The sequence below is a fragment of the Antennarius striatus genome, chromosome 17 (assembly GCF_040054535.1).
Source record: "Antennarius striatus isolate MH-2024 chromosome 17, ASM4005453v1, whole genome shotgun sequence".
Taxonomy (NCBI): Eukaryota; Metazoa; Chordata; class Actinopteri; order Lophiiformes; family Antennariidae; genus Antennarius; species Antennarius striatus.
This window is the reverse complement of record NC_090792.1, coordinates 18,167,397-18,190,945: the sequence shown is the minus strand read 5'-3', so window position 1 is coordinate 18,190,945 and position 23,549 is coordinate 18,167,397. Positions and strand designations below refer to the sequence as shown.

Sequence of the window (23,549 nt, the reverse complement as noted above, 5' to 3'; positions counted from 1 at the left end):
AAAGATCAAAACTCTAAAGCACATCCATCAGAAAAAAAACCTCCAGTGACAAATATTAGAAGGCAAATTTAAAAACTGGCATGTTTAATAATTTATATTACTTGAAGATATATTTTAATTCACCAAATTGTGATTGCACTAGTTTTAAATGTGTGTAATTTACTTTTATGTCACAGCATATAAAAGAGGTGGGGGTAAATGCGATTTTATATTCTTTTGAGAGTCAGATTTTAAAAAATAAATTCTAAAGCAAACATAAAAACTTGAAACACTTAATACTGTTGCTGTAACATTCAACTAACTTTTTAAAAAATATTTAGTTTCGAGTATTTCAAGGGACTCTAATGTAAGTAGGAGTTTTCTTTACGTCCCTGAATGCAGCACATGACGGAGCGCATGTCCCGTCATGTGACTCCCGAGGAAACGAGGCGCTGCTCAGTTTCCCCACATGAGAGCAGCATTTCCTCTCACCCAGGACTCCCCCTCTCCCCCCCACGCGTGAACACACTGCTGGACGTTTCTTTAGCTCTGAATCTGCTCCGTATTTGTCCACAAATGTCAAGGTCACAGAAAGACACAGAAATAAATAAATAAATAAATAAATAAATGAATAAATATTAATAATAATGTGACACTAAAATATCAGACGGGTTTTCTTTTCCGGGTCACCTGCAACAGATCATGCTTGGTTATGTTATTATAAGATATTTATCATCACATTTCACTACTTAAACTGTCATATTTTTAGTCATTTTTAGTCATTATTTTTTAGTCATTATTTTAGTCATTATTTTTTAGTCATAGCAGCAACTTTGAAAATATCGTAAGAGGAAATTTTTCAGAATTAACCGATATAAAGCATTAAAATTACATGATGTCATGTGGTTATTTAATTGTTTACACTTAGTTTCACTTGCCTATACGTTGTAATGACGTCACCAAGAACATTTACTTTCCCTTTTTTTCCAGCTGTGAACGACCCCAACAGCCCTCTGTGTTTTCTGTCATCTCCAGAGCGACCCTTACCAAAAGGCCCTGAACGCATCCCTCTAGCCCATGTTTCTTTTATAGAGTCTACACATTATGCATTATTCAGCAATAACACAGGTCCATCTGGACTCCCGTGTGTGTCTCTGCGCATGAGTGTGTGGTCCATAGTTAACTTTCCTGCAGAGCCATTTCACGCCACATCCAGCGGCGCTTGAAGAATTTCCTGTGTAATTAAAGCTGAGGTGTAATGTGAGTGTGTGTGACAAAGAGAGAGAGAGAGAAAGAGAGAATAAAAAGAGGTAGTAATGGCTGCAGATGGCACGTTCAGGATCAGGCTCTTTCATCACGGCGTTCCTCATTAATAGAGATGGGAGCGCTGCCCTAATTCCATAATTCCTAAATCATGCCAGTTGGTTGAATAAGAGGAGAGAGAGAAGTAAAGCCTGGAGAAGAGAAGGGATTATATCCTGCAAGGAAACAACAGAAGAAGGGATGAAGGGAGAGGAAGCAGGAGGAAAAGAATTCGGAGGGGCCGCCATCTGCATTTCCTGGTTTTCCTTTATGCTTCCTGCCAAAACCAACATCATATAGGCCAAATGCAGCCGCTGCCAACCAATGAAATTAAGCCGAAATAATCAAGTGATTAAATGCGGAGAACACGCAGCATCTAGTTTCTCATGATCTCAAGGAACGCATCTGTTGGTCCCCCCTCCCAGGGGCCGGAACGCGCGGGGGCCTCCACGTTTAATTCCAGGATAATTTCACCGGAATGCTGATACCTGTCAGGACAAAAGAATTGGCTGACCAAGCGTGCGTCTCAATATTCAGAGATAATTTCATTCCCCTCGTCCGTTGGAATCTACTCTCTTTTTGAATTGAGCTCTCATATGAAGCAATTTGAGACATCGATAGCCATTAGCCCGCTTTGCACAGCAGAGGCCAAACATGGCAGGTCGGGGGCTCATCAATTATTCATGAACTTCACTTTCAACCCCAAATGTTTCTCATATTTTATTTTTTTTTTTTTTTTGCGTCAAAAAAAAGAAAAGAAAAAAAAGAAGACAGGTTTTGGTTTCAGAAGATGCTTTTAACACAAGACTGACGAATGTTCCGAGCGTCCGTCTACAGATTCAGGCTCCATGAAGTTAGCGACTGTTAGCACTTAGCATGTGTCAATTTTGCTATTGCTTTTAGCTTAGCGCCTACAGCAGGAGTGTCAAACTCATTTTTAACCAAGGGCCACATCAGCATCATGGCTGTCCTCTAAGGGCCAGATGTAACTAATAAATGTAAGTAAATGTAACTCAATGTGCAGTATTTTCCGCATCATAAGGCGCTCCTAAAAGCTTTTTAATTTTCTCAATTTCTTATAACCCAGTGAGCCTCATATATGAAAAAAGTTTTAAAATAGAACATTCATTGAAAATGAGTTCTCAGATGCGTTTTACTGTAACGTAAAATAAATGTAACTACTCCTTAATGTTAAATAACTCTGAATGTATTACTTATTCAAGTTACAAAAACTACAGTTACACAGAAAAAACATGTTTGTTTCTGTTACGAAATAAATTCCTTTAATTTTTCAAGTGATTAAACCCACAGAACTCCATCAATCATCTATCCAAGAGAATATATAAAAATAACATCAAACGCAAGTCATTAACTTTGTCTTTTGTTAAAGTTAAAATAGCCTTAATTACTGCATTGTGGGAAATGTGGTTCTTGGTCAAAGCATGCTTTGACCTATTTATTTTTAGGCCTCTTATGCTCTCGTGGGCCACATTTGGCCCCCGGGCCTTGAGTTTGACACCTGTGACCTAGAGTGAAGATGCTGGACGCTGATGATTCATCTTCTGGAGTTTGCACACATCACTCACTGATTCCATCTGAATAATTTCATGCTTTGACAAGCAGAGCTCCGACGTCACGTCAGCGTGATGAAGAGGAGGATGAGCATAAAGACCAGAGGAGACGGCGCTCAGAGTAGACAAAAGACAATCTTTATTTGCGTGTTTCTCTCCCCGCTCGGTGTTGAGACCCTTTAACGCCTCAGGTTGGCTTCCACAAAAAACACCACAAACAAAAAAAACAACAAAAAAAACCCCCAAACATGACGCTCAGAACCTGAAGGCATCCTAGCACTACCGACCGACGGATCACAAACCAGAGAAGAAGAACGACAGAAGGACAGCATCAGTGGAAGAGAAGAAGAGAAAACACAAGATGTTCTTCATCACCGCGTCCCGTTAGCAGTGACGGTAAATGCTACAAAAATAAGATGAAGAGGGAACCGTGTGCTTCCCTTCGTGTGTGTGTGTGTGTCTGCATGTGCAGTCAAAGTCTGGATCTGCGTGTGCTTTACTACATATGTATGTGTATGTGTGTGTGTGTGTGTCTGTACATGTGTGTGTGTTCACAGTGTTCACTTCCATTAACGAAAGAAGTCCCATGATGCACACACACATTCCCGCTGGCTCATAGTCCATCAATGCTCATAGGAATGGTCATCAAACACTGTGTGTGTGTGTGTGTGTGTGTGTGTGTGTGTGTGTCCACGCACTTCCCCATTGGTTTCACCCTTACACACCCAGGATCAGCTTCAGTTGGTGTTTACATCCGTTGTGATCCAGGCTGGACTCTGATTGGTCAGTCTGGCCCCGGCGGGTCCATTTATCTGCCTGCTCAGCTCATCCGTCAAAAGCCAGACAGGAAACCAGCGAGGAAGAGCTTCCTGTTTGACGTCCGGAGAAAGTCTCAGGGAGCGGGAGCCATGAAAAAATATATCATCAGTACAAACGAGATTGAGCTGAAGTTTCACAGTGGTCATGCAACTTTGAGTGTCGCTCCGTACTTCAACCTGCCATCCGTCCAAAAAAAAAATCCAATTCAGGTTCTGTCCAGACCCGTTAGCGTCCGACTGAGGAACCGATCGCAAGCAGACAGCTCTGAGAACACTTTTTATCAGAGTGTTCACCAAACTAATTTTCGATTGATTCAAACTTCACAAACGCAAACGTAAACCAACCATATTGTATGGTTACAATTATATTTTGCTTAGTTTGTTTATTATTTTCCTACTATTAACTCTTTTTTGAATGGGAATTTCACATGAATGTGATTATTTTTGTAAATTTCTTTTTGTGAATAAATGTGCTTTTAAAAAATGAAATGTGTTACTAACTAGATCCTAAATCGCTGAAGTGTCTGACTTTTCAGCGCCCTCTAGTGGACACGCTGAAGGACTGACTGAAGGATGTGTCTGGTGATGGATGCGCAGACGTATTTATATACAAGCAAACCACGGTTTTCGAATGCTGTAGACATCGAACAAATCTGAATTCGACCTAAAAAGTTCAGAATTTTTATGTCTTAGGTAAGAAGTCGAACAAAATTTGGAAGTCGAACGCGAAACAAACACCTTTTTCTCGCCGCCAAGTGCGGGAAAAGGCGAGAAAAGGCGGATTACGATCATTTACATTATTTGTAATGGGGAAAAAATGCATTTGGAATTTGAACAAATCGCTATTCGAAATCTTCCGTAACGAATTGTGGTCGGAATTGTGGTCAGAAACTGAGGTTTGCCTGCACGCCTGAGAAGGGCATTAGCGTCGTGCTAGCATTAGCAGTGAGCAACACTTTCTAAACAATCACTCAGCGTTTTTTCTGCACCATTTAAAGATAATTACTAACTATTACTAGCCGACTAGCTAATTAGTTGGACAAGCATCGCAATGTTAAAACTGCGTCCTATCTGGATCTACTTTTTCAGAAAAAAAAAAGAAAGAAAAAAAAAAGCCATTAAATTTGAATTTTAATTAATTAAATTTTGTATTTTTTTTTCATGTGATTTTTCACAATAGAACAAAAAATTAATTGACTGAATGAAGAAATTTAATTTAACTCTTCCCTCTCCTTGAATCCAATCACAAGCGATCGATCGGGACATGAATTAGCGGACTCGGTGCCGTCCGCCTGCGGTCGGGTGATCGGGTCCGGATGTGGACAGCAGGTGTGAACGGGCTGAAGGTGACCACAGCCGTAACACTACGTAAAGACAAAGAGGTGGTGACCAGTGGTACATTCATACATCATAAAGTCACGGTTCCACCCAGCCGGCCCACGTTAGACGGTGCTGAAGACGCCTGTGCTGCCAGGCCGTGATAAATGCTTTGTTTTAGAAACGAGTAAGACAAAAAAAAAACCCCAAAAAAACACCCCCCCCCCAAAAAAAATTCATCCCAACCAAAAAACAGGCGATTATACTGATCATTTTTAACGTGACATCATAAAAATAAAAAAAAAGAAATCACTTTCATCTCACATTTCTGTGAATCTAGACTGCATCTGAAAATATCAACACATATAAGGTTACCCCCTCCCCTCCTAGGCCGTCCCGTTTTGGATTGTTGTTCCTCTTTTCTTTTTTCTTTTTTTTCTTGCACAGGACGGGGTCACTTTACTGCTCCTATACGTTTCGCCTCTTGTTCTCATTGGATCGGCTCCAGGAAAGTATAGAATTTCAATTACAATGCAAGCTTGGCCACTTCCAATTCATGGCGACGGGACGGCAACGTGAGAAAAATCCAATTTTTGTGCATTCAGGCCTGCAAGCCTGATGCGTCCTGCTGTGATTGGACGAGAGCAACTGCAACCCAGAATGACAACTTTAATCATAGCCGCCGCTACGTTTACCCCCTCGTCGGGCGAAAAGGTCAAGGGTCAAGTCAAACAGACCCGTAGTCCTTGTGTTTCTCTGGTGCAGCACCAACCAGAGCTGGGGGGCTGGACCAAGAAGGGGGGGCTGGCAGTGGAGGTGGGTGGTGGTCGGATAGAAGTGGAGGTGGGCGATGGGGTCGGGGGGGGCAGACAGAAGGCTTCCCTGAGGGGGTGAGCCAGCCCAGCCCGGCAACCCTGAACCGGAGCTCCAGGAATAAGAGGAGATGGGGGGTGGGTTGGGGGGGGGGGTGTCACAGCCGAGAGATGACACCCAGGAAAAGCGAGGCCAGAGTGGCTAGCGGGACCACGATGGCCCCCGCCCTCCAGCGGAGGCCCCCGTCAGTCAGGAAGGGCTCCGGGGAGTCGTATCCCGACCCATCTGGAAGAGGAGAGAGAAGAAGAACGACAAAATATCTGAACAGACACACAGAGATGCACACACAGCGGACTGTAATGAAAATGAAACTAAATAGTAGAGGGGTGGGGGCATTAAGGGAGGGGGGGGGTTAGGGTGTGGGAAACGATCAAGTTCCCTCCTTCCAGAGGCAATAAAGGAGGGATGAGGAGACTGAGCTCTGCAGGGGGTTCAAGAAACCTAATTACAGTTTAATCACAAAGACTGGTTATCACACACACACACACACACACACACACACACACACACACACACACACACACAGATATATCTGAAGCTGCTGCAGCATGTTCGTCAGACCAGTAGGTGGCGTTACTTTTGAAATAAACACCACAGAATAAGAAGATCGTTGGAAGGAGGTTGATAAATTCAACGCTAGACGCGTTCAGACATCAGTGAGACCGGATCTCGTTTTTTACCAGGCGTTGGCGGATGGATACGACATCAGTGAGACCGGATCTCGTTCTCGTTGGTGGAGTAAAGACGTAGCTTGTGTGTTCTCGTGACTTTTGTGTTTCTTTTTATTCTTTATCATTTGTTTACGTAACTTATATATAATACAGGCAAACCTCGGTTTTGTTCCGGAAGACCGATATTTTAAATTCCAAATCCATTTTTCCCCATTACAAACAACGAAAACGGTCTCAATCTGTTCCAAAACGCTAGAAAACTACCTTTTTTCCAACATAATATGTTGTTTCATAATGTCGTTTATATATCAAATTAAGTGAAAAATTATTGAACGCAGTAAACTGAAATAAAAAGCACATTACCGTCACGTTTTCTCTCAACTTTTCTCACCTTTTCTCGCGCTTGGCGGCGAGAAAAAGGCGTTTGTTTCGCGTTCGACTTCCAAATTGTGTCCGACTTCCAAGACAAAAAAGATTGTGAATTTTTTAGGACGAATTTCTAATTTGTTGGGACGTCTAAAAGCGTTCGAAAACCAAGGTTTGCTTGTATAATTAATTATACACAGGTACAGTACAGCTTGTACAGTATAATTACACAGGTAAAATCTGCGTGTTGGTTGCTACTTCATTTGTTCACAGCATCAATCACACAAAAACCGGATCCGGACCCGGTCCGACCCGATGTAAAGTGTGTTTGCCATTGAGAGCACACACACACACACATTCACACACACACACACACACACACACACACACACACACACACACACACACACACACACACACACACACACACACACACACACTTCACCCGGTATGTGTGTGTGAGAGTGTTTTCAGTGTGTGTGAAGGTGTTGCTGGTCTGTGAATCAGAGTAGACAGTTTTGTCGGGCCTTTCCATCAGACCTCTTATCCCCCCCCTAATTTTACTTTGATAGCCAATCTGCTCCTTAATGTGTGTGTGTGTGTGTGTGTGTGTGTGTGTGTGTGTGTGTGTGTGTGTGTGTGTGTGTGTGTGTGTGTGTGTGTGTGTGTGTGTGTGAGGTACCTGGTGGTCTGACGTACACCTTCAGCTTTAGACACGCTCGTCCCACGTGGTTCGGGTGAGGCGACGCTGGAGGGAGACAGGAAGAGGTTTTAAAGTCTGAGAGTCATATTTATTCAGCGTAACATTGAATTAAAACTGTGTGTAAAAAACACAGAATAGATTCTACAGTCAAATTCAATGTCAGACATTGGATTATAGACGTTGGATTATAGATTATTATCATTATAATCCGTTTATTCTGGGTTTTTGTTGGTAATTTACATGAAAGAAATCAAACCAATCCATCTAAAATGGATTATAAACGGAATTACAGAAACGTTTCTGCACGCTAACATTAGCCACCACTGTGGCTAATGTTAGCATGCACGCAGCTAATGCTAGCACGCATTCCTGGTCTTCATTTGAACCCTGTTTGTGTGTGTTGAACCCACGACGTGGAGTTTTCAGTGTCTTTTGGTTTTTGGGGGGGTTCAGCTGCTCCGACCACCTTTAAAGGGGGCGGGGCCTGACTACTTGTGAATGACGACCTTCTGGCCTTCCCTTGAGGGAAATCGGAATAGCCGGCGCCCACAGCGACCCTGGAGAGGAATCGCATCAAGATCCACAGGAAATAAACCTGACCCTTCCCCTGCTCTCCCTCCATCGTCTCCTCCATCCTTCACCTCCCTCACCTCCTCTTTATTGCCCGCCGCCTTCGCCTTTTATTTCTCCAACTTCCTCCAAATCATCCATTTAAAGTCCCGCGTGCCGCTCCTCTCCCGTTGTTTGTCTTCCCGGACAAACGATAGAAACATTCGTCCTCCTCAAACGTCCTCCTGTCGTTTTTTAAAAAAAGTTTTACGGCCTCCATTGAAAACCGCTGATCCTCTGCAGCCGGCGGCCGGGAGAGGTGAGGGGCGGCGGCGGCCTGTCAACCTGTCAAACCGCTAGACAGACGTGCACACATGGGCGCACACGCGAAACCAGTATCACCATCGCAGATGTTTTACTGGGAGGAGATGGATGCATACACACACACACACACACACACACTGCTGACTTGTGTGTGTGTGTGTGGATGTCAATCACGATGATGGACGTGGCCTTTCACGGACTCACAATCGCTTGACAACTGACCCCCCCCCCTTCCCCATCGCCCCCCTCCCTCCACCAGAGGTCCCAGAAACAATACTGCAGTCATCAGCAATACGACCCCGGGGGGGGGGGGGGGTCAGGGGTGAGGGGGGGCGTCGACCTGACATGAACATCAGAAGAAAAGACAGCGGGAGGCGGGGGGGATGTTACCGTTACCGTGGCGTCTTGGTGATGACGAAGACGAGTTGTCGAATTTAAATGACGACAAATATTATTAGAAGGTCGTAAAACAAAACAAAAAAATCAAAGTCAAATTTCAATTTAAAAATACCAAATATAGTCGCCAAGGCAACCATCCGACAAATAAACCAATTGACTCGCCCAAAAAACAACCAACTGACCAACCGACCAACCAGGAAGTAAACTGTTGCTTTGTTAAAGACCGCCCTCTAGGGGCGGAGCCATGTGGATCACAATACTGATGACCGCCCTGCGGGGGCGGGGCCAATTTGCTCTATATTCTCAGCCGTCGCTGCAGCCCTACAAAAACTTTAAACGGCGGCTCAGAGCTTCTGAAAGTCACTTTGCCGTGTTTTTCTGTGATTAGCTCCTGATCCTGGTCTTTAACCGCCTGGATGTGAAAGAATCCATCAGAGCCGCCGCTCGCAGCGAGCCGCCGAAAACAAGGTTTAGAGTAAATTAAAGCCGCTATTTGTCCGACCCCGGCTGACGTGTCTCTAAGTGCGTTCAGAGGACGAGCGTCAAACAAATACATCAGCTGTTAGCGTGAGCAGAAACATCAATACGGCTGATATAAAATGATTACAGGCGCCGCCTGGTGACATTAAGGCTGCACGGAGGCGGAAAGATGGAGGGTCCTATTTATTTATTCGTTTATTTACCTACGATGCGGGAACCAGAATCAACAGTCTGGTTTTTGATCCAGAAACTGATCCGATCACCTGTAACACACATGTCAAACTCAAGGCCCGGGGGCCAAATGTGGCCCGCCACATCGGTTTATGTGGCCCGCGAGAGCATACGAGGTCAGGGTGTCTAAAAATAAATAGGTCAAAAGCGTGTAAAAACTACATTTCCCACAATGCAGTAATTAAGCTGATTTTATCTTTGACAAAACGTTTTGAACAAAGTTAATGTCCTAACTTGTGTTTGATGTTATTTTACTTTATTCTCTTGGATAGTTTGATCCTTGATTGATGGACTTCTGTGGGTTTAATAACCTGAAATAATTAAAATAATTTTTAACAGCAGAGAAACGAGCAAACTTATTTTGCTTCTGTTCAAATATAATGTTTTTAACTTGAATAAGTAATAAATTCAGAATTATTTAACATTAAGGAGTAGTTCTATTTATTTTACATTACATTGAGTTACATTTAGTTAAATTTCTTAGTTACATCTGGCCCTTAGAGGACAGACGTGATGCTGATGACACCCTTGACCTATAATTTGTGGGACGCTCCTCCAATCATCTATTGATTTCCGATATTCTGATTGATTTGTGGAGCTTCTGGTTCTGTTTTTTTTTGATGACTTACAGATGTAGTAGTACTCGTGTCCGGGCCGGAACTCGAAGCCCAGAGAAAACGGCGTGAAGAGCTGGAACTTCTCGGAGAAGCGCAGGGGCCCGTCGGGACCGCTGGGACGGTTGCACTCCCAGCGCTTGAAGCCACGCATCCGGTGCTGGCAGGAGGTGTAGCCCTCCTGGTTGACCATGAAGAGGATGTAGCGCTCCATGCGGCCGTGGGACGGCGGGCCCTCGTAGAACGGACAGTAGATGTCCAGGTAGTCGTTGATGTTCACCGCCACCCGGTACTCCCCATGCCAGAACCTGGGGGGACAAAAAATAAATTAAAAAAATGTTAAATCAGGATGAATATTTATATCAAAATTTCAATCTTTCTATTTGCATGAGAGGAATTTTAACGAGCGACCAATAGCGACAAAGGTGAGAACTCATTTATTCTACATTTATTTCCTATTTTCCTCCCATTCAGGCTGCAATAAGGAGGTCTGAACAATTTCAACAATCATCTTTTCCGGCAAATTTAAGGAGATATGTAAAAGCGCCCTCAGACTCATGAGGGTTAATTATGGGATGGCTGTTTGGACGTTTTTTTTTGTTTGTGCGTCTGAAAGGAGGTCACAGTCTGCAGATACGAGCCTCAGAGACTCCGGAGCTGCTTCAGCAAACCTCGCTGATAATCTTCAAACCACCTGAGTCACTGCAGAAAAACATCCTGAGGCTCTTTATTCGCTCATTTAATAAACGAGAAGAGGCCGGAGAAGTCAGCAACAATCCCTCCGGTTACGGCTCGAGTCGGAATAGATTTTATTTTAATAACGCCGAGCTGTGCATCGGGGGATTTATTAGCACGTCTGCTGGTGTGATGCGCAAGAAGTGGGTCATGTGATGCTGGAGAGCTCATATCGTTACGGCGGCGCCCCGCAGCAGCCGGGGAGGAGGCTGGCGTCCGCTTAGTCCGGGCCGCGGACGGATCGCCGAGGGTCGGTCTGATCAGGTGAAGGAGGTCAGAGGTCGGAGGAACGGGAAACATCAGAGAGGATGACGCAATATGGAGGGTCCAGTTCTCAAAAGAACGGTTCCAGAACAGCAGAATCAAGAGGAGACTGGGTTTGAGGGTTCCTTGGTTTCCATGACAACAAACACGCTAAACAACAATAAAACTAAACAACAATAAAACAGACCACAACAATCTAAATTAAACTGCCAAGCCCATAAATAACAACAAAAACAACCGTCTGTTTTCTCTAGCAGCCTGTCCTATTAGGGTCCAGGAGGAGGAGGCGGAGTCTATTCCAGGTGCCACTGGGCGGGAGGCGGGGTTACAAGCAATAGACCGACAAAAAAGAGCAGCCAATCAAACCATCTGATTTAAAGTTGAATTTAACACATATTCAATTTAATTTAATTCAATTCAATTCAATTCAGTTGATTTCAATTCAATTCTAAAAAACTTTATTTGTTCCCATGGGGCAATTGAATGCACACAAAGTAGCAGTATTGGTGCAAAAACGTTAAGGTTAGGGTTCAAACATGCGTCTTATAATAAACACAGTTTATTTCATGTATGATTCTGCTTCCACACGTCTGTGAGGAAACACAATTCAGCTTAAATATGTCATATTTCAAACATTTTTATTCATAAAAATTGTAAATAGCCGACTCGTTCCTCTAATATTTCAGGGGCTGTTTAGGATTCATCAGTTTCATATCGTGCACCTTCATCCGATCTTTCTCCCTGGTGCTTTTCGTTAATGGCTTCATGCATGCAATCAGTTTCATTTCTAATGTAGCGTGTGCTAAACATGTTCCAAACTCTGCACATGTTTCTTGAAGATCAGTAAATATGAGATGCGGGGGGGAAACGTCTTCAATCAAAGCGGCATCAACACCATCTCGCCGTCTCAACGGCAGATTGAAGCACTTTAAACCAATTCGTCTTATTTTTTTCCCCCCTTCACCTTGGCTGTTATTGGTTGCCTTGGAATGAAGACGTTTGGGGCCTAAGCGCAGCGGTTAGCAGTTAGCGCTTAGCCGGATAGCCCGCTTTGAGACAAATTATCCCGCTAACGGCGTCCCATCGCTCTCCCAGAGGGCAAATCAGGAAGTGAGTTAGATGTGAAATGAGCGCCTTCACGCTCGGCTGCCCAATCAGAGTGAGTTTTGCAGGTTCTAAAAGGATCCTTGAACAGATCATTTAAAGGCATTGATCCACCAGGGAGCTCCTCTCGGCTCTCTGAGCCCCCCCAATCAAGTCTGATTAGCAATCGAAGGGGGGAGGGGGGAAGCGGAGGAAAAGGGAGGGAGAATAAGGGAAGGGGAGAACCGAGGGGAGGAATGAGGATAAAAGAAAGAACAGGAGGGAGAAAGGGATGAGGAGAATGCAAGAAGAGGAGAGGAGGAGATTCTTTTCGTCTGTAACTGTTAAGAGTTTCACTATTGATTGTGCGCCGATACTTTAGCGTTAGCACCAACACAAAAGGATGTAAGCTGCAGCAAGCATGCTAAATGCAAGATACATTAGCTTTAGCTGACTGATAATAATACTAATAATAATGATAATAGTAATAATAATAATAATAAGTAACAATAAATAAATAAAAACAACATCAACAATAAAAATTATAATATCAATAAATAGTAATAATAAAAAAATAATATCAATAAAACAACAATAATAATAATATCAATAAAAATAATAATAATAAATAACAATAAATAAATAAAAACAACAACATCAACAATAAAAAATATCATAGTCATAAAATAATAATCATATCAATAAAACAACAACAAAAATAACAACAACAAAATAATAATAATAATAATAATAATAATAATAATAATAATAATAATAATAATAATAATAATAATAATAATAATAATAATAATAATAACCCATCCCTTATTAATCCCAGTAGGGAAATTACTTTTTTTCCCAGATAAAGCTACAAACTTCATAACACATCCCACACAAACAAGTGCAACTTCCTGTGTTGATGTTTTCTTTTGTTATTATGGTTTAAAAGGATTAATATAAGTGTGTGTGTATGTGTGTGTGTTGACACGCATGTCCTGCACGAATGATGTCCCCAATAGAAACATCCTCACGGAGACGCTCTAAGGTCACACAGCCAATCACAACATCCGTGAGGAGGACGCCGGATGGATCTTTTATTTTCCAGCTGATGGAACTTGATTATCTTTCATTTCCAGAGACGACGGCTTCTCGCGTTTTATGTTTATACTGTAGTCGACATCGTTTTCACAAACGAGAAGAGAGACGCGATAATTACGTTCAGGAAGGAGTGAAAGCTCTTCAACTTTATTATTATAATTACTCTTTTCAACCGTGTGTATTAGGGTTATTCTTCCTCATTCTCCTCTTCTTCCTCGGACTGGAGGGTTTCAGGTTGAAGGATGAATGACAGGATGAAGAAAAGGAGGAGGAAAAGAAGTTCAAATGAAGGATGAAGCGATAAAGTGTGTGTGATAATCGACTGTAAGTGTGTGTTTTTGAGAGGACACTCAGGCAGAGTCATCATCTTCATCATCAGGGAAGATGATGACTATCTCTCTCTATTCCCACCTAAGGAGGAAAAACTTCTCCATGATGTCACTACACCATCGATGAGGTCATAGGAGGTGGAAAGCTTTAACATAACGCTTTAAAACAATCGGCTTTGCAAACGTGGTGTGATGAAGAAGCTGCATCCAAAAAACATCTGAATTATGTTTGTGAGAAACTGGGAGTGTAAACACGACTTTAATTAAGACTCTCTGGTAAAGCAGAAGAAAGACGAGATCTCAAACGGCATCGGAGAAATTAAAGTCTGCTTCTCCTGGAGAGCAAAAACATGTTGCTTATCCCACATCGCTGGTGTTTCCAGGAGGAAGAGGAGGAGGAGGAGGAGGATGAGTCAGGGCTGGATCCATTCTGAATGTTTAAACATTCCATTCATCTTCTCTGCTGCGCTCGGAGAAAATAAAATCTACTGGTGTCGCCAGCTTCTCTCTGCAGGAGAGTCGGCTGATCAGCATTAATGAGCATCCTGCTCTACAGCGATGGCTGCAGAGTGGGCGCCGAACCCATGAGGGATGGAAGGATGAAGGGGACACCTCTCCCCCCCTAAAAAAAAAAACCCTACTGATAAACATGAGGTGTGTTTTAACAGAAACAGGAATACATCAGAGTGTCAAGATAAAAACGATCAAACACTTTTTCCACTAAATTCAGGATGATGATGATGATGAAAGATGAAGCACGAGTCACTCAGTAAACCTGGAGTGGATCTGGATCAGGAATATTATCTTGCCCTACAAAATAAGACACAGAAATCTACCTTAAAGAGGGAGTAATTTTTTCTTTCCTTACAAAATAAGAAACAAATTTATTTTGAAGAGGAAATGCAGTAATCTTTTATTTCCTTGCAAATTAAGACACAGATATTTATCTTTTAAAAATTTGTTTTTAATTTTTAATTTAAATTTTTAAATTTTTAATTTACTTTTTTTTTTATTTTAATTTTTTAATTTTGAAATGTATTTTAAAGAGGGAGTAATTTTTTCTTTCCTTACAAAATAAGAAACACATTTATTTTGAAGAGGAAATACAGTAATCTTTCATTTCCTTGCAAAATAAGACACAGATATTTCATTTTTAAAAATTTGTTTTTAATTTTTAATTTTAATTTTTTAATTTTAAATTTTAATTTTTTTTAATTTTAATGCTTTAATTTTAAAGATGGAATAATCTTTTCATTCCTTACAAAATAAGACACAGAAATTTATTTTAAAGAGAAAATAATCCAAAAAGTTTAATATAATAAATATAAGGATTAATTGAGTCCCACCTACATTCCTTTTAGCATTTATTAGTGTAGCATGTAGCAGCATGAGTTCACTGTGGAGGTAAAAGAAGATTTGAGCCAATCAGAGCGCGGCTTTGAGATTTAACATGAATATTTACATTTACTGTATATTTGTTTGTCTCTGCAGCTTCAGTCGCTGTCATCAGCTCCACGTTTTCTGCTTCCATCTCCATCTTCCTTCCTCTCTACTTCCATTCGCCAGCCCTCCTCTTCTTCCTCTGCCACTTCCCCTCCAGCAGCCTCTCACTCTCTCCTCCTTTTATTTCCCTTGGCTTCACTTCACTTTCTCTTCCCCCCCTCCCTCTCGACTCCATTTTCTCCCCCCCCCCATCTCTCTCTGCTTCTCAGCTCCTTCTCCTCTCCTCTCTTGGGGGGAGGCGTCGCCGGCAACACTCAGGTATGTGGGACAGTAAATAAAGCTCCCTCCATCCAATCACGCGCTGCCATCCTCCAGGTACACGCCCCTATGTAAATATACCGCACTATAGCACAAGTGTGCACAAGTATACACCGAATTGGAGCACATAAAACACTAACACACTCCTAAACATGATGACTTGTAAACATAAACAGGAAGCAGACCATATATGGACGCTGCTTCCAGTCAGCATCAGCACCTTCACTACTTTCCTCTGTAAATAAAGCTCTCTAGAGTCCGAACCTCCACGTTCTAAATAAACTCTAATCCCAATCCCAACGCGGCGCCGATAAAATGGCCGCCCTCTGGGCTCCGTGAAACGAAGTGGAAGGAAGAAAAAATCCAGGATTCGCCTCCTCACCCGGATCTACTCCAGAATTCAACGCTTCTATTTTTGGCTCCGACGGCAGCAGCGAAGTGTGAGATTAAAGAGGTCTGAAGTGGTGCAGTTGGAATTAAATGAATTAAATGCCATTAAAAATCTAAACATGCACACATTTAAATATCCTTTAATTTATATTACCTTTTCTTTAAATAGCAGCAAACTGTAAACAAATAAAGCCTTTTTTAAAAAAAAATTTACTAATGAATTCATGAAAAGCGCCAGATTGAAAAAATTGTTAATCTATCTTTAATCGCTAATCCGAACAATGGCAGATCCTTGACATTCCGATGCCGAATAAGTTTTGGAAGCGTTTTTCCTCTGCAGACAGTGCAGCGCTGGTGCAGAATACTAACAGATCATAAATATATATAACAGAATCAAACCATGGAGGCCTGCAGCTCTGCCCTCAGAGGCCGGAGCGGCTGTCCTGGACGAACGGCGATGAAAGAATAAATTTAAAGTTGTTTTGTTTCGGGTTTTTTTTTTTTTTCCTGGGTGTCAACAAAACACTGATTGACGGACGGACGTGACCCTCAAAGGAAGGAAAAAAAAAAAAAAAACCCCAAAAAAAACATTAAAACTGCACCAAAAACTGAAGAATGCATGAAGGATGAAATATAAATCAGTCGTCTGCTTGAAGCATTTTTGGAAATGGGAAGTTTTTGCGGGGACATGTGACCTCTGATCTGTCCCTCATGCAGATCTGGATCTGATCCAGGACCAGCGTCGACGCTGCAGCAGACCATTATCGATATAAATATGTGGGCCAGACTAATATAAGTGTAGCTGTTTGCTGGTTTAAACTGAGTGTAATGCTGTGTTTGCTGTGAAGCATTACCCCACTGATAACCAGTCAAACTGATTGATTGACAGGCGATAAGGGGGGCCCCCCCCCCACCCTCGGGGGGGATGCTCCGCTGCCCGGCTGGCAGCCGGCCGTCTCGCTGATAATCTGTCACATCAACAAACTGAGTGTCACATTTACTGTCCGTCCCGCCCCCCCACCACCACCATCACCACCACCACCACCACCTCCATCCTCCTGCAGGCTCAGAGATCTTCATCTAATATGGACGGGGTTGATCCAGATTGACGAGGTGAGCTAATCCATGTAGTTTGGGTCAAAGCGTTTGAGTCTCAGCGGGCCGGAGGGCAGAGGAAAGCTGCTGTATGGATCGCTCTGCAGCATCGCTAATGAGTAATTAAACACTTGAATGGAGTCCAATTAAGACTCACACAGCTGCGCACACACACACACACACACACACACACACACTGTACACAGAACCATGTGTGGACGCACAAGTAAACAGCACCCACACACACACACACACACACATACACACACAGAAGCTGTGCTTAGAATAAAACTCCGAAACGCAACGGCGTGTTTCAGACAGGATGAAGGTCACATGACCTCCTCCCTTCTTTCTATTTCTTTCTTTCTTTCTTTCTTTCCCTCCCCTCTTCTGTCCATTTCTGTTTGCGTCAATCTCTGTTTGTGTCTCTCACTTTCAATTCCGTCGGAGCAGATTGTGAGGTGCGAAACAGATTGTGACGTCCTCGCCGGAGTTTTACTCTGAAGGGACAGGAGTGACCTACCTTCTTCTCCTTCACAATAAAAGTTTTTGACAAAAGTGTCGTCTGGTCAAGACCAGATGGGAACAAATAGTTGTTTCAGTTACAGTCTAGTTGATCCCAAAGCGCTCAAACCCTCTGTCCCCACCCCCCGCTTGATCAACAGCTGATCGCCGTGGTGATGTCACCGTAACAACCACTAGCGCATCATTTCCTGCACCAAAATTACCAAAGCGGGACCACTTCCTGAGGTGACTTGATGGAACCGTGGACGCTGGAGCCAAACCGGATGATTGAATTTCAATTCAATTCAAAAAACTTTATTTGTCCCCAAGGCGCAATTGAAGGAACACAAAGCATGATTGGTACACAAAAAGTCCAAAGAGCAAAAACCAGACTTAAAACCCAGAAAGCCAACGCTAACACTAAGATACGCATTAAACAGACATGTACAAATATGTACATAAGAATAAATATGAATACATGAAGAATAAATATGAAGATCTTCCTCTAACGCAGGGCTGATGTCCTGTTAGAGGGTTGGATTTAATTAAACCGACTGCTGGGCTTTGGCGGAGCTTTAGTCTGGTTAGTCACATGATGTCAGGCGTAGTTTCCATCCCCTGATAATCAGCCTGAATGTCATTGATTAGCATAAAATATAATAATTCAGGTAAGGAAAGTCGGCGTCTTCCAGGGGCCACAGAAACCAAACCCCTTCACCTCTTTGGGGAAGAGAACCATTTGCAAACACATGCCGTTGTTCTCTCGGAGCCTGATCTCATTATGGGATATTGATCGGCCATCTCTTCCAGAATGAAGCACGTCTGCGAGACGTGGTGGTGGTGGTGGTGGATGGGGGGGAGGGTTGGTCCACTTCGTGGCCTCAGATGTCTGAGATCTGGTATTGATGAGTCAGGCGCTGATTACCATCGGAGGTGATTGATGATCTGAAGCGTTTGTGTGTTTTTGACGGATGAACTCCTCCATCGCCGCCGCGGCAGCAGCAGCAGCAGCTTAGGGCCGGTGGCGATCTGCGAGCGTTCGAGTCTCCAAGGAGGTGCTGTAGTCATGGTGTTTGAGCGCCCTGATTAACGCTCTCGGAAAGACAGCAGATGGGGGAGAGAAAGGGGGAGTGAATGAAAGGATTCAGGGGGAAATTTAGGGAGGAGGGCGCTGGAGAAGATGATCAGAGAAGGAACAAACGTCCAACTGCAAAGGGACATCAGAGCGAAGAGGAAGAAGAGGAAGAAGAAGAGGAAGTCCTTTGGGTTTGGGTTCTTCTGCACTGAAAAGCCACCACTGCACCCCCTCCTGGAGGAAAACCAAAGGTTCTTCTGATCTGGACGGATCACACGGGACACGTGTCTGGAGACTTGGTTGATGATCCCACCAGCTGCAAAGTTCTTCAGGTGTTTCAATGGGAAGCTGCAGGAACGATGGAGGAGCCCGACACTCCAGGCTGGTTTATTGTCTGATGACTTTGGTCTTGTTTACAGATGTTTACACGTTAATGCGTGTCTGAGTGGCGTGGGCGGCGCTCTGCGTTTGATGCGTTAGAGAACAGCGCGTCTCAGATGTTTTAAAGCTGCGTTGGCATTCAGTCTGACATTGTTTGACACGTGCGGAGGCGTTCTATATTTGTTCTTTGGTCTCATTATGTTCTCTCTATTGTTTCACATTGTCTGCAATGGGCTCCGCACCTTTTAGTGCGTTGCATTTTTAAAGCGCTTCTATTTTGAGTTTTAATTATGAGCTACATAACACTTTGCATATCGCCTGTAGTGATTTAGTTTCCTGTTTAATTTAATTTGAAGCTCGGTGGCTCGGAGAAGACCTCAATTATTTGTAGTTTAGACTCTTTACTATTGGAATGAAGCTACAATTCGCTGACAAAAATTAAATATAATATAAAATACAAATAGTGGCGGCACCATGCTGCAGTGGGTAGCGCCGATACCTCGCAGCAAGAAGGTTCTGGGTTCCATTCCTTTCTCCAAAGAGTTTGAATGTTCTCTCTGTAACGCGACAATTACGATCGCCTTGTCTCCAAGAAAGTGGATAGATGGATAAAATATAAAAAATAGACTGGTGAAATAAGATAAAGAAAAACTTTATGGCCAATACAGCTCATAAAACCCCAATACAAGCAAATATAAACTAGTACAGGCCAGTAAAGACCAACCCATAGAAGTACAAACCACTGTAGACCAGTACAAACCAGTCTAGACCAGCACAGACAAGGGAAGACCAGTACAGTTCTTCAGGTCTAACAGCATGTTCACTAAATATGTTATTAGCACCTAAACATGTAGTCATGAGACTCTCTTCACCATGGACCAGACTGACAGACGGACCGGAGAACATCGTTTACCAGAAAGTAAGGATTTCAGAAAGCAAAGATCTTCATCGTGACCGCTAGAACCCTCTGCATCCCAACCCTTCATTAAACATGTGTTACCATACAAACATAAAGACAGAACCTCTTCTTTATACTGAGATAGAGGTTAGAGTGTTGTGAATGTTTAAGGAACCTTAAATACAGTATATCACCCCTTAAAAGACAGAACCCTTAAAGTTGGAATCCCTTAAAAGACACAACCCTAAAAGAGAGAATCCTTGAAGGGAGACCTCTTAAAAAAGATAGAACCCCTGAAAGACAGAACCCTTAAAGAGAGAGTCCATAAGGGACAGATCTCTTAAAGATAGAACATCTTTAAGATTAAAAAAAACCTCATATAGCCAGACACTCTAAATCAGAGAATACTTTTAAGACAGAACCCCTTAAAGAGAGACTGTTAAAGACAGAACCCCTTAATTACAGAACTCTTGAACATGGAACCCTTTAGAAAGAAGCCTCCTCTGCTACTTCTAAATTCTTCCTCCAGCCTGATGGACTTGTTCCATTTGAGACTCTCTAAAATAAGATTGGAGGATGCCGGTCATTAATTCTCCATCTGCAAAATTTATTCTGTAAATGTTTTCATTCCATTAAAATTCCTCCAGAATGAAGGCAGCAGCCACGTTCTGTCCACGGAGCCGAGTCACAGGTCAAACGCTCCAAATTCATCCGCGATAAAAATCTGCTCAATTAAATATCCGTTATTTCTGGAGGATCTGTTGACCGAGCATCACTTGTGCTGCAAGCGTCGATCCAGCAGAGCGGGGGTTAACGCCTTAAGAGGAGGAAGACGCGTCTTCTTTTCATTGTGAAGCGACAGAGAGCTTTTTTCTATTTGAAATGGGAACAAGCTTTTCTCCACCGGTGGCCAAACCTTGACCCTCCAACCGATCTAGAAATAGGCATTCGCTAAGGGAGGAAGAGAAAGAAACACACACACACACACACACACACACACACACAGCCTCCAGCCTTTCCTTTTAACACACACACACACACACACACACATGATCTTTATGTCTGTTCTGTATTCACGTGTTCATATTCATGCATCCTGCAGCTTGTAAGGACTAAAAATACAAGAGGATAAAAATTGACAGGTTTTTCAGCTGCTGCTTTGTTCACGGTTGCATGCAGATCATCCCCCTGTCCACCAGGTGGCGCTAGAGAACACCCACTGCTGCGAATTAGACGACGTAAGTTTACAACGACGCTAAATTCAAAACAGTCAACCCGACGTTGGCACTAAGAGGCGTTTTGTGGATCCCGACACGACAGTTCTGCAAGCTATTGGTCGCTAGGAGTCATGTGATCTCTTGAGAGGGGACCAAAAAGAGGCGGGTCTATAGATCTACATCACATTTGTTCTACTTACCATAAAGATGTTAACAGAAACAAAAATGAATCAAAGTCTCTGGAACGGGCGTCCCACAGGGATCTACATCAGGACATTTAGTTTTCTTATTACTTTACAATACAATGCATTATTAGTTATCTTTCAAAAGTTAATGTTAAGTTATATACTGATGACAAGTTTATTTATACGCCAGCCTTCAGTCAAACAAACGAGTCAATCAATTTCATATATGAAAAAATATTTGAACCGCTGTCATTCCATCTAGAGTAAGTCAATGAAATCAGACTTTGAACCCATTCAGAACAAGAAGCAGAGGAATAAATAATGACTCCCAGATGCTGCGTTGCATTTAGATATTCACTTCTGGGAGGGGGGCACTAAATCTTGAACTCATTGGTAAATAAAAGTGTTCTGTGTCACATTTCATTCTCTGCAATGGCGAAAAACATTCAAGCGAACGGAAACGAGGATTTTTCAGTGAACCTTTTTTTGTGGACTTGAAAAACACGTCCTCAAATATAATTAACTGGAGAAGGAAAAGTCGCCTTCATTCGGAGCTGAGGGGTCAACGGTGGTCATTCTGGACCGGGACCCTGTTTGCAGAGTGTGAACTGATTCAAATGAGGATGGGGGGGACAACTAGATTTGAGTCCTAATAGAGCATTGGTAGCGGTTAGCTCCACGCCTGAATAATTCACTTTAGCCAAACTGTTGCTTCGGGTTTTATTCATTTTTAATGCCGTCTTTTGATGTTGATTAATTAAGCAGTGCTAGCGCTGCTGTTTCTCCTTCTTCGCATCCACCCTTCTCAAGCCTAAAGCCTTGCAACCCCCCCCCCTTACTCCTCCCATCCCATCCCATCCCTACTCCCCCCCCCCCTCTCTCGCACAGGAATACACACAAGCATCCAGCCACAAATACACTAACGCACCCCGGAGCCATTCCCCAAAAAAAGATCTTAAAAGACTTTAAAGGCAGTTTGGAGGGAGGTGTGTGTTAGTGGGTGAGGAAAGGGGGGGGGGTGATGGAGAGGAGGGAAGCCTCTCAGCAAACACATAGTGGATTAGCAGAGGTGCGTGTGTGTGTGTGTGTGTGTGTGTGTGTGTGTGTGTGTGTGTGAGGAGAGGATGGAGTGATTGTTACTGTACTCCACAGCTGCAAAGATGGATGCTAATTAGGAGACATGCTTCAGCTGCGAGTGAGCGTGCACGTGCTGACGTGCACGCCCCACGACTCTTTTATGTGTTTTTAACCAATGAAAAAGAGGGTAAATGTGCAGCATCCAATCAGCACCCCCGTGGTTTATAAATAGAGTTTTGCTGACTCGTTCTTCTTGCATCTTCTCAGTGAGCAGCAGCGACAGGTGATTCCAGCTCACCTGGTCGGGTCCTGAGGCGCTCGCTGTCAGTCCTACACAAACGCCTGTTCCCATTTCCTCTGCCAGAGCTGCCCAGGAACAGGAAGCTGGATGAACTGAGATACGATCGATGGCAGAGCTCAGGGAATAGTGATAACAGAAGGTTGGACTCTTTAAATCTATTGATTACTTTCAATATATGTCCATAATTTTAAAGTGTGGAATTTTGCTCAGCTTCCTGCAGAAGTGTTGGGAGTTTTCACAGGTTGGAAGCAACGTGGAATAAAAAATAAATCAATTTGTTAATGGGTTTAAAGAGGATTAGTGATTAGAAATAGATGATTGCAGAAGAAATGTCTTTTTTCCACATTGTTATGATTATTATTATCATTATTATTATTATTACTATTCCATTTCCCCTCATGTCTTCATTTTCTTAAATATATATTTTTTTCTATTGGTCTGAATGCTTCTGCAATGTGTGAATTTCCCAGTTTGGGATCATTAAAGTACATCTAATCTAATCTAATCTAATTTGTTATAACAGATTTTTATTTGAGGCGTTACCATCACCAGATTTTAGAGTAGGGGTGTCAAAACTCATTTTCACCGAGGGCCACATTAGCATCACGTTTGTCCTCAAAGGGCCAGATGTAACTAATAAAAGTAATTAAATGTAATGTAATATAAATAACTACTCCTTAATGTTAAATAAATCTGAATTTATTACTTATTCAAGTTACAAATTATAATTATAGTTATTATAGTTGTACAGAAAAAAATGTGTTTTTTTGTTGCTCTGTTATAAAATAAATAATTTTAATTTGTCAGGTTAGGACACCCACAGAACTCCATCAATCAAGGATCAAATTATCTAAGAGAATAAAGAAAAATAACAAGTTAGGACATTAACTTTGTTTAAAACGTGTCTGTCAGAGTTAAAACGCATTGTGGGAAATGGAGTTTTGGTCAAAGCACACTTT

General features: G+C 42.6%; 1 protein-coding gene across 1 annotated transcript in view; it reads right to left on the bottom strand.

The window, feature by feature from the left end:
- Nucleotides 1-5: 5 nt before the first annotated feature.
- Nucleotides 6-23,549, bottom strand: part of LOC137611279 (ephrin-A2-like) — a 52,075-nt gene continuing 28,531 nt past the window's right edge. Inside the window, exons 2-6 of the mRNA XM_068339384.1 lie at nt 10,213-10,505; nt 7,580-7,645; nt 5,978-6,085; nt 264-284; nt 6-13 (exon numbers count right to left, since the gene is read on the bottom strand). Of these exons, the coding sequence (XP_068195485.1) occupies nt 6-13; nt 264-284; nt 5,978-6,085; nt 7,580-7,645; nt 10,213-10,505 (496 nt within the window). The remainder of the gene's footprint in view (nt 14-263; nt 285-5,977; nt 6,086-7,579; nt 7,646-10,212; nt 10,506-23,549) is intronic.